Source organism: Polypterus senegalus, chromosome 2 (genome assembly GCF_016835505.1).
Source record: "Polypterus senegalus isolate Bchr_013 chromosome 2, ASM1683550v1, whole genome shotgun sequence".
Taxonomy (NCBI): Eukaryota; Metazoa; Chordata; class Cladistia; order Polypteriformes; family Polypteridae; genus Polypterus; species Polypterus senegalus.
The window spans coordinates 269263002-269275627 of record NC_053155.1 but is presented as its reverse complement, the minus strand read 5'-3'; the positions used below and the strand labels follow the sequence as shown (position 1 = coordinate 269275627).

Below are 12626 nucleotides of genomic sequence, written 5' to 3'. Positions count from 1 at the left end.
AATTTGCTTTGACCACTTTGAGCTCATATTTTGGGTATCAGCTTCCACCTATATATCTTCTAAGTCACTAATCCAGTTCATGGTCACAGGGAGACAGTGTCAATGCTACAGGTAATTGACATAAGGCAGGATTCCAATCCTGAATGGGGTGCCAGTCTGGCACACAAACACATATAAAGGACAATTTACAGCTGCAAATTAACTTAGTTCACATCGGGACTGGTAGCATGCACTGATACAGTGCACTGCCACAAACATCAAATGACAAAACAGCTCAGGATCCCATGTGGCAACTTCCAGGCACACATGCGGTCCGGTCCCACCCTCTGAAAATTACCATCTATCTTTAGCAGCCCGGTGTTAGATGGGAATCTTCTTGGCCTGGTCCAGCTGCTCAGGTCCTTAATAATGAGAACCCTGCAAGGTGATCACTCTTGTGGGAATTGTGCCACATGGCTGTTGTGCCGTAACTGATGCTCCCTCACAATGCAGGTAATGTACCTCATTTGGGTCTCAATAAGCAACTGCTCATTCGGCACAATGTCAAACTAGTCATACCCTAGGATTCTTGGAAGAGACATAGCACCAAAAGAGTCTAGCATCCATGTCTCACAACCATATAGGAAAACAGAAAGCACCAGGACGCTAAAGACTCAATTAGGTGGGTTGTTTTGTTTAGACCTCAATCTGATCAACACTCTCTCTGCAGACAAAACACATTTCTGATGGCTGTGCCCAAGAGATCATTAAAGGCCTGGATCTTGGTTTTATCCAGGACGCTCACAAGCCCTGATCAGAGCCACCACTGACCCTGCGTAGATCACATTATCATCAACAAAGTCAAGATCAGTGAATCATTCTTCACTATGAGATGCCCCACAAGCCCTGCACAGCACCCACTCTGTGCAAGCACTGAACAGGGTAGGAGCAAAAACACACCCCTGACAAACCCATGAATCAACTGAGATTTCCAGTTGATTCCAGTTCCCAAATTAACCTAACAAAATCATGAATATACCATACCCTTTCCTAAGTAGGGTCATGGGGGATAGGGCTTTTCTCAAGCATAAGGCGCAAAGAAGGAACATCTGAACAGGGCGCCAATCCATCTCAGAGTGAAAACACAAACCCCAATCCCACACACACACACGCAAAGGCCAAATTAGTGTTGTCTATTCATCTAACATGCGTGTCTTTGGATTGTGGGAGGAAAAACCCACACAGATAAAGGGAAAACATGCAAACTCTTTGACTAAAACATAAAAACACCAACGTGTTATTTCAATACTATTTTGTGCCACAAAAATCACGCAGTGTGAATTATTATAAAACATTTATTTCATTTTCACAATTTCTGCCAAGGTATATGGCTCTACTAAGCTTTCTCAGATTTTCCTTAATGATAGACAAAGATACTGATTTTGCCAAACATGTTTTTTATTATAACTCTGATTGACCGCCTCCAGTGTGCCATCTTTACTTATACTGACACCATACTAATCTCATTTAAGGTATGATTGCTAACTTATCACTAAGATTAGCTGATTTTGGTCTTCCTATGTAAACCTGTTAAAATGTATAGCACTGACTGAAAACAAACCTGGCCATCATATAAATGACAGAAGCCTCTAATAATTTTTTGCTTGTACAGCTGATCTGCCTTGAGTTCCATGCGGCGGATCACTTGCATTGTTCTGTAGTATTTCAAAGCATCCTCTCGTGTCAGAACTGACTTGGTAGGAGGACCATCTTCAAGACGGTGAGTATCACACTTCTGCAGGAAAAAAAAACACTTCTTTACTGCCCTATATAAAACATTTATCACACATAATCAAATATATATACCTGTATATAACCATGCAGGAAAACATTATACAAGTTTTGAAATTACATTCTGTAAATGTTCAGTTATCAGGGAGATTTAGCATGCAAACACATTAATACAACATACAGCATATGGTATACATTAAAATTATTAACACAACTTACTAAAGTCACACCGATGCTTATAGAGTTTAGTGATTGTGATTTTTATTTATTTTGCATTGTATGCAGGCTCCCCGACCAGCTCAGCCGAACTAAGCAGTTTCACTCACAGGCAAGAGGTGCTGCTGTCAAAAGTCTCCTCTTCTCTTTACATTACCCAGAAAACACGCTCAGTGAGAGCAACAAAGCCTAACAGTAAAATCAGAAGAAAGTTCCATCCCGTCTGGTTCCAGGGACACAAAAACTGGAACGCTGGAAAAATGCAATCGTAACCTTCTCAACAACATGGACACAACTGAAATGTGTAGGTGGCTTCCAGCATAACTTATGGTTTCTAATGTAGCATCAGAGAAGAGCCAGTAAAATATACTGTTACTGAACTAAAAAAAGTAGTAAGGCCCAAAACCTGAACAGTTGGTCACAGTATGTGCAGCTAACTTGCAGCCTAGTAAAGGGCAGTGACCTCAGATTTAAAGGAGATTGCCTTTTATTCACTTTAATACAACTCTGAAATTGATTATACAAGTTTAATAATTGATGGATAAATAAATCTCATACAAACCATTCCACTGCATGCCAGAAAGCATAGTCTGTTAAAGCCAAAGACACAACATCATCTACAAACCCTCCGGTCCCCAAAATAGATACTCTCCTCTAATGGTATTCTGCCTTGATTACATACTGGAAACAATAGTCTTACCTTAATGTCAAAAGTGGCTTCAGATGCAAAGTCAGCATACGTCCGAGTTGCTACCACAATACGGGTTGCCTGCTAAAAACACACAAATGATTGCATGAAATTAAATTTAGCAATTCTATAACCTGATGTGTAAAATCTAGTACAGCTCATCCAGAATACAAAATAAATAAAACAGGTGTTTGCATAATAAAGTGATTCACATATACTGTACATACTGTATGTCAGGACCTTGAGAGAATCTCATCTTAATACTGAATTGCAGAGTACACCATATTCCTTTAGATGGCAGCATTAGCTCAATGTAATTTATTTTACGGACATTGGCAGATCAGGAATTTAAGGTATAATGGAAACAATCACCTGGTAACTTTCTTTTGGGAGTTTACACATTCTCTTCACAACTGTGCAGATTTGTTCTCTACAAGTTAGGTCAAAAGGAAACTTTAAATCAGCTTTTTAAGAGTAATTGTGAGTGTCTGGAGACAGACTGGTGTCTCGTCCAGAACTGGATCTAGCTGTAACCCATGGGGAGAAACTAAGAATGAAAATGGAAGGATACTACCAATTATGTGTCTTGGGGTAAATGACGTTAACACATTTTATAACCTATGATAACCCTGAAACCTGGATGTGTAATCAATATGCTTATTTGTGTTATTTTGGTAGAGCTTTACTGCATCATATGTAGAAAAATAAAATCAGTTAATCCATAAAATGAATGCCATACTTACATATGTCATATGAATGTTAAAAGAAATTATTATAAGTCTACTTGTAAAAAAGTATAAAAATTAAAATTTAGCTGTTAAGTTCAATCATAATCAATTTAATTGACCAAATTTATTATAACCTGTATGACTCCAACGATTTGTACTTGACAGCACAGGGACACATATAATATCGGAATAACATATCAGCCAGTCTTTTTAAATTACTTCATTTATGTCTTGACACCTAATAATAAGCACAGGGCAACACCTTACATTTTAGTTTAAAAAAAAACCAACACATTTTTATCAATACATTTGTTACAAAGTGTAGGCAACCTCTTCTACCAAATATGTTTTGCTTTCTTCTTAATTCCGACTACATACTGTATTATTTACATGACAAATTTAAAATTTACAAGATGGTTTGGATGAACTTCCCTTCATACAAAATCCTTGCATATTATTCCAGAGGTGTACCTACAAATTGTTATAGACAAAGAATGTGTTTTCTTTTTCAAAACCAGGCATTATCTCTCTGACGTTATTTAGATTCATGACACTAAAAATAATGTAACAATACTTCAAGCCAAAAAACTGACATGGTTTTGGAAACCAAAGATAAAACCCTCTTTCTTACCTCAGCAGCTGTTCCCTTTAAGTGAGGCAATAAAAATAAAAAGAAAATATGGACATTATTATACAGATAAAAGTCAAAACATCATTATCTTGGCTTACAGATAAAAATCCATGAATCAAAAATCTCAAAACAATGTACTGTAACAGCATCACAAAATCACTCCTTGAACACAATAGGCTAGTGTATATAACAGATAGCTTATTATTTAATACACTACAATTAAAGATGGTTAAATATCAATATTTGAATTATTTTCCTTGACTGTGAGAAAGTACAACTGAAACAATAAGCAAGTCTGAATTAAATACAGAGAAAAAAAAGCCTGATTTTTTTTCCCATAATTGTTACAAGAGTAACACAAATTCAGATATGATTAACTGCATAGAAATTAGAAATCACCTTTCTTCATTTTTATGCCATAGTTTCATTATACTAATTTTTTTTCCTAGAAATGGGCATAGTTGCATGGTGGTTAGCACGGCGTCCTCAAGGATTCAGCATGCTGGATTTAAATCCCATGCCCACAAGTACCACATGTTGAGTATATAGAGGCTCCATCCTTGTGTGTTAAGTCAACCGGCAACACTAAAGTGGCCCGCCTGTAGTGAACGGATGCCTTGTCCAAAGCTGTTTCCTGCCTTGCGCCAACCAACTGCTGTCAGATCCTGAATGACCCACAAGCCTCAATTGGGTTGAGAAGGTTTGGGAAGCACTCTGCTGAAAAGATGCAATTCAGCACCTATCCTCAGGGCGACTCTGTAGAGGCACTGTGTTAAGCAGCTCTTATCCGGATGTCAAATCATAAATCAATCAACTTTCATTGCAATTTGAATCTTAATTGAAATTTAGGGTGTACTCCCACTAGGCACTTTTGTTCCATACGTGGCCTAAGTGTGATTGTACCCCCTCCCTAATCCCCTTAACATTCTAGGCCCAGACACGCTTTCATCATCACTTTGTGTAAAGCCAAAACAAGACTTGAACACAGAGTGACAGCATGCATGTCAAAATGATTTTACTTATTTTGTGGCAGATTTGGAGTTGTATAGGGTTGGATAACACTGTACCCTCTTACAGATTTACTGAATGTGCAGCGCAGTGTTTTGCAGTTAATTGTGCTGCACATATGAAAAGATTTTTATAAAGACAAATGATGTTAAGAGAGGAATTCGGAACCTTTCTTGACAACTACAATTCACATTCATGTGTAAGGCGAGAATAAAAACCTGTTTTTAACTCAAATAGTATTGAATGAAATGAGAATTGCACTGACTTGCTGCATCATTGACGTCATGTCTGTTTTCTGTGTTCAGGCAGGTTTAACGATCACACTGTTCCCAAACGCTACTGAACCATGCTTGGGCCCAACCTCTTCCAAGCAAGCCAGAGCACGGTGCAGTTCGTCGAGAACGGAATGATCACACTAGTCAAACGAACTAAACTTTGTGGGGTTACATGCGGACAAACATGCTTGCACACAGAATTAATTACCAGTGTGAGTGCACCTAAATATCCTGTAATGCCTTTAGCATTACTGCATACTGAACTAAATATACACTACATGGCACTCTAAAACATACATAATACCATGCAACACACTTAGTGACTTCCAATTTATTTTTAGCTTGAAACCCGTTTTGTTATTGCTGCTCCATGTCTCTGTTACTATTAAAATAGTGTTTATGCATCACACCTAGTATAAAATGTAAGTACACTAAGTAACTATTAACTTAAACTCCACCTTCCCTATTAGGTAATTAAACTAGATATCAAAACACGGATCCTTATCACCCACAAACATAGGGTCTTTATAATTTAAGTGATATGGAAATCTAGGGAACTTGCTTAAGGCCTTAGCTTCCTAGAAGAACATGAATTAGCAAAATTCGACTTCATGTCCGAGGTCAGTTCCTGCCCTGTTGGGATGGGTACCATCTCCATATTATGCTGAACTACATAAACAAATTAGAAAAAGCATGAATGGATGACTTCAATACATACTTCTTACCAAGTAACTTCTATTTACTAAAAGGTGTTCATTTTCTTTAATTTTTCCTGCTTTTCAAGATATTTCCTAAAAAAAGGAAACATAAGAGAAACTAGCGTATCCTGTAGCATGGCCGTGAACGAAGTAAGCATCACATAATAGATGTACATGTACTAACTATAGTTCCCTATCAAATGTCAAAGATAAAACATTTGTGAGAAATAGGAGATGAATTTAGGAGTTTTGAAGGATTGAGTCCTTATTAGCAAGTCAGTTGTTTGTATGCAGTAAATGTTGCTCTTTACAGTACACCATTAATTACACCAAAAACAAACAATGCAGCCTTATAAATATCCTTATAAATCACCTTAGTAAGAAAACCCTTATAATATTATAATATAAAGTACAAGTTAAATTAACATCTGTCAACAGATAACAGATTAACTAGGCTAAACTGGAAGTAAAACAATGCAGACTATCTCCAGTTCTATTCACAATCACTGGTTTGTATTTTCTGCACCCACATGCACAAATGTGCATGTTACAGGTTAACTGCAGCACTATGGTGAAAAACTAGCATCTAGCATTCACTCCTTTCCTGTGGCCAATTGGCAAGGCATGACCCATTCAGTAAAGAAATCAATGCAGAAAATTAATAGACAGATAAAAAATATAGTAATAAAAAATGAACTTCCTTAAGACATATTCACTTGAAGTTATCTGCACTGCCCAGTTGATTTGTAATGCCTCCTGCCAATATAGAATGATGCTCTCTGATACCTTCTTGGCGCAAGGATAAAAAAAAAAATATATATGACCGTTTAATTTCTGGTATTTTATAATGTCAGTTGTATAAGTCGAATGCGGAAAACTCACGCTATTAGTCCAAGAGATTATGATATGCCACCTGACAGAGTAACCACGGAGCACACGGCCTTTTTTTTTTCTATGCATCATGCCTACATGACCACATGGTAATACCCAAGCTATTATGAAGCGTCGTTTGCACTGTTTTGTGTTTTTTGTATCTCACACCCTCATACACCTTTATCGTAATTGCTTCCTTTATCTACGATGGGGCGTTCAATCAGAAGAAAATATGAAGCTGGTTTTAAATTAAACAGCGTTGAAGTAGCGAAAGAAATTGGTAACTCCGCTGCTCCAACAAAATTCGATACGTCTGAGAAACTGATATGAGATTGCAGGAGGCAAGAAGATGTCTCTCTCTATATATATATATAAAAAATCCTGGAATGAAAAAAGCAAGGCGAAGATACGTGATGTTCTCGAAAGACATTTTAAAGACCCATGAGACAAAAAAGACTTGCTAAGGAACGTCTTGCTGGGACCGTAAACATGAGACTTGTTGCCAAGAGATTGTCCCAAGGCAGTCTCGCGGGGACGTGGAACATAAGATTCTTGCAAGACACGCCCTTCTTATCAAATAAGCGCTCGGACAGCCAGCAAAACATTCAGTCATGTAAAGTCACGCGGCACACACACACAACCTGTGCTCTCAGCAAAGAAGAAAGAGCAGTGCGGAGAAAAGAGACCCAAGGCACGATACATATGCAGAGAATGGTACAGAATATGAAAGCAGTAACAGTCCAAAGTATTGTATCTTCCCAGCCAAGCTGAAGCCTTTTTTTGTTTTAAGTGACTGTTAGGTCTGATTGAGGGACAGCAGAGTACAGCACGGAACACTGATAGCTGGGTGCTGATTGATGTAGTAAGGGGGAGGCGAGACCCATGGGAAGAGGGGTTGGAGAGGATGCTAGAAAGTTGTGTGGGGTTACGCAGTCGCCGATTGTTAAAGTAGAACTTTTGTGACACTTTATTATGTCAGTCGCTATAGTATCAAAAAAAAAAAAAAAAGAACAGAACGCATTGACACAAACAAAAGAACATTAGTTTAACTCAGAGAATTTCAAAAAAGGGGTTTAACTCACATGCATTTATTGGTTACTTTGCAAAAAAAATTATTAACCACTAATGATGTAGATCGTTTTGTCTGTGCTGAAATTGAAAACAGAGAAATCTATCCTAAATTATGGTACAAAGTCATTAAACACAAGTCTAACAGACCTCATTTAAAAGATTCAGCATATTGGGACAGGAAAGATTCCAAATATTGTTTTTACAGAAGTTCTGAAATAAAAGTGAAACTAATGAAATAGCAAAAATTCAAAGAAACATAAAAAAAAGTGTGTATCCAGAAAACCAAACACGGGGGTTGGCAAATGAAGCGAGCAGGGAGCAAAGCCCCCTAAGTTTAAAAAAAAAAATTGTGTTGCATTTTTGAACGGACATATAAGTCGGGGTCTGATTTTATGATTGATTTTTTTGAGTTTCAAGACCCGACTTATACTTGAGTATACACTCACCTAAAGGATTATTAGGAACACCATACTAATACGGTGTTTGACCCCCTTTCGCCTTCAGAACTGCCTTAATTCTACGTGGCATTGATTCAACAAGGTGCTGAAAGCATTCTTTAGAAATGTTGGCCCATATTGATAGGATAGCATCTAGCAGTTGATGGAGATTTGTGGGATGCACATTCAGGGCACAAAGCTCCCGTTCCACCACATCCCAAAGATGCTCTATTGGGTTGAGATCTGGTGACTGTGGGGGCCATTTTAGTACAGTGAACTCATTGTCATGTTCAAGAAACCAATTTTAAATGATTCGAGCTTTGTGACATGGTGCATTATCCTGCTGGAAGTAGCCATCAGAGGATGGGTACATGGTGGTCATGAAGGGATGGACATGGTCAGAAACAATGCTCAGGTAGCCCGTGGCATTTAAACGATGCCCAATTGGCACTAAGGGGCCTAAAGTGTGCCAAGAAAACATCCCCCACCACTAGTCTGCACAGTGGTAACAAGGCATGATGGATCCATGTTCTCATTCTGTTTACGCCAAATTCTGACTCTACCATTTGAATGTCTCAACAGAAATCAAGACTCATCAGACCAGGCAACATTTTTCCAAGCTTCAACTGTCCAATTTTGGTGAGCTTGTGCAAACTGTAGCCTCTTTTTCCTATTTGTAGTGAAGATAAGAGGTACCCGGTGGGGTCTTCTGCTGTTGTAGCCCATCCGCCTCAAGGTTGTACGTGTTGTGGCTTCATAAATGCTTTGCTGCATACCTCGGTTGTAACGAGTGGTTATTGCAGTCAAAGTTGCTCTTCTATCAGCTTGAATCAGTCGGCCCATTCTCCTCTGACCTCTAGCATCAACAAGGCATTTTCGCCCACAGGACTGCCGCATACTGGATGTTTTTCCCTTTTCACACCATTCTTTGTAAACCCTAGAAATGGTTGTGCGTGAAAATCCCAGTAACTGAGCAGATTGTGAAATACTCGGACCGGCCCGTCTGGCACCAACAACCATGCCATGCTCAGAATTGCTTAAATCACCTTTCTTTCCCATTCTGACATTCAGTTTGGAGTTCAGGAGATTGTCTTGACCAGGACCACACCCCTAAATGCATTGAAGCAACTGCCATGTGATTGGTTGATTAGATAATTGCATTAATGAGAAATTGAACAGGTGTTCCTAATAATCCTTTAGGTGAGTGTATACTGTAATGTTAAATTTAGGTTCGCCTCCACCTGAATATTTTTTTCCATATATACTTTTTGTAAAATTTCGAACAAGTAATGATTTCCTCATGCATTAAAATGAACCTAAATTGAACTAAACATTATCGTTTTAACTGGAGAAAACTAATTCCTAATAATCATAAATATACTTATATATAAAATTTAAGAGAATTTCTAAATTGAAAATGATTGAGGATTTAAAATTTTCAAAAAAAAAGGAGTTTCTAAACAACAACAACATTTATAATGTAGTTCAAAGTGCTTTACATGATGAAGAAAAAGAAAAAAGACAAAATAAGAATTAAAATCAGAGAACACTAATTAACATACACTGTGTGCACAATTATTAGGCAAGTGAGTATTTTGACCATATCATCATTTTTATGCGTATATTCCAACTCCAAGCTGTATTAACTTGAATGCTTATTGGATTTAAGCACGTCAGGTGATGTGTATTTGTGTAATGAGGGAGGGTGTGGCCTAAGGAGATCAACACCCTATATCAAGGTGTGCAGAATTATTAGGCAGCTAGTTTTCCTCAGGCAAAATGGGCCAAAAAAGAGATTTAACTGACTCTGAAAAGTCAAAAATTGTAAAAAGTCTTTCAGAGGGATGCAGCACTTTTGGAATTGCTAAGATATTGGTGTGTGATCACAGAACCAGCAAACATTTTGTTGCATATAGTCAACAGGGTCGCAAGAAACGTGTTGAGAACAAAAGACGCAAATTAGCTGCCAAAGATTTGAGAAGAATCAAACGTGAAGCTACCAGGAACCCATTATCCTCCAGTACTTTCATATTCCAGAGCTGCAACCTACCTGGAGTGCCCAGAAGTACAAGGTGTTCAGTGCTCAAAGACATGGCCAAGGTAAGGAGGGCTGAAACCCAACCACCACTGAACAAGAAACATAAGTTGAAAAGTCAAAACTGGGCCAAGAAATATCTGAAGACAGATTTTTCAAAGGTTTTATGGACCGATGAGATGAGAGTGACTCTTGATGGACCAGATGGATGGACCTGTGGATCAGTAATGGGCACAGAGCTCCACTCCAACGTGGAGGTGGGGTACTGGTATGAGCTGGTATTTTTAAAGATGAGCTAGTTGGACCTTTTGCATTGAAGATGAACTCAAAATCAACTCCCAAACCTACTGCCAGTTTTTCAAGACACTTTCTTCAAACAGTGATACAGGAAAAAGACCATGATTTTTATGCAGGCCAATGCTCCATCACTTGCATCGAAGTTCTCCACTGCGTGGCCAGCCAGTAAAGGCCTTAAAGATGAAGGAATAATGACATGGCCCCCCTTCCTCATCTGACCTAAACCCTATCGAGAACTTGTGGGCACTTCTTAAACGCTAGATTTACGGGGGAGAAAAACAATACACCTCTCTGAAGAGTGTCTGGGAGGCTGTAGTCACTGCTCCACAAAAAGCTGATCGTCAACAGATCAAGAAACTGACAGACTCCATGAATGGAAAGGCTTATGACTGTTATTGGAAAGAAGGGTGGCTATATTGGTCATTGATTGATTGATTTATTTTTTTGAAATGTCAGAGATGTTTATTTGTAAATTTTGAGGTGTTTGTTTATTATTCTCACTATAACAGATGAAAATAAACAAGTGAGATGGGAAAATTTTCATTTTTCCTTTAGTTGCATAATAAATCTGCACACTAATAGTTGCCTAATAATTGTGCGCACATATGTATTCCCCTGATGATGTTCACACTCACATTTCCGTTGTGAAACATTCAGGTTTCAGGTTTATTAACATTTTGGATTGACTGATAGCACTGTGTTTGTTCCATATTAAAATTAATCCTCAAAAATACAAACTTGCCTAATAATTCTGCACTCCCTGTAGAATAAAAGTAAGGTCCGATGGCCAGGGAGGACAGAAAAAACAAAAAAACTCCAGAAGGCTGCAGAAAAAATAAAATCTGCAGGGATTCCAGGCCATGAGACCGTCCAGCATCCTCTAGGCATTCTACCTAACATAAATGATCAGTCCTAAATTCAAATACTTAATTAACTGAGGATAATGCTCACACATTTCTGCAGATTTTTAAGTAAAACAGGAAATCCTTTTCCCATTGTGTAACAGTCTTCACGTTCATCAAGAAAAAAAAAATCATGGCACAAGAGCACTGAAATGCGAGTTGTTAAAATACTGTTCATCAAGCAGTCACAACTGTGTGTTACCCAAAACATAGGTGTTAGAGGATTATGATGATACCAAAATGGTCTGGTAACAAGATTTCAATTTAAAGTGTCAACATGAAAAATATCACTATTATTATGTATCTTCACAAGAAGAAATACAAAATTGATTAACCAGTTTCCAGGTTAAGGTTCTTCGTAAACACTTCCACTAACCGTGAAACCAGTCATCTCCATCTTATGACCTCCCACCATTTGCAGATCTACAGATAAATAATGTAAGTATGCACCTTTTACTCGGTTAACATAATTCTGTTTTTGTGCATTTTCTTCACAATGAAAGTTTATTGTTAATTGCTCAACAAAGGAATAAAGTGAAAGCCATGCTGGCAGGAATGTCTTGTATCATGTCAGTGCTACAAGGTACCACCTTGAGCCAGTTGTGGATAGGATTCACAACATTAATAAAAAGTCCAAAGCAGATTTGTATTTAAAGTACAGGGTGGGCCATTTATATGGATACACCTTAATAAAATGGGAATGGTTGGTGATATTAACTTCCTGTTTGTGGCACATTAGTATATGTGAGGGGGAAACTTTCCAAGATGGGTGGTGACCATGGTGGCCATTTTGAAGTCGGCCATTTTGGATCCAACTTTTGTTTTTCAATAGGAAGAGGGTCATGTGACACATCAAACTCATTGGGAATTTCACAAGAAAAACAATGGTGTGCTTGGTTTTAACGTAACTTTATTCTTTCATGAGTTATTTACAAGTTTCTGACCACTTATAAAATGTGTTCAATGTGCTGCCCATTGTGTTGGATTGTCAATGCAA

The 12626-nt window shown here is 38.0% G+C and overlaps 1 protein-coding gene across 2 annotated transcripts in view; it reads right to left on the bottom strand.

Moving 5' to 3' along the window:
* Positions 1-12626, bottom strand: part of LOC120523868 (pyruvate dehydrogenase E1 component subunit alpha, mitochondrial) — a 49428-nt gene that overhangs the window by 29120 nt on the left and 7682 nt on the right. Inside the window, exons 2-4 of one of the 2 annotated variants that reach the window (XM_039745540.1) lie at positions 4034-4048; positions 2687-2758; positions 1601-1774 (exon numbers count right to left, since the gene is read on the bottom strand). In XM_039745540.1, coding sequence (XP_039601474.1) covers positions 1601-1774; positions 2687-2758; positions 4034-4048 — 261 coding nt within the window. The remainder of the gene's footprint in view (positions 1-1600; positions 1775-2686; positions 2759-4033; positions 4049-12626) is intronic. The other variant, XM_039745541.1, reaches the window with a different exon arrangement.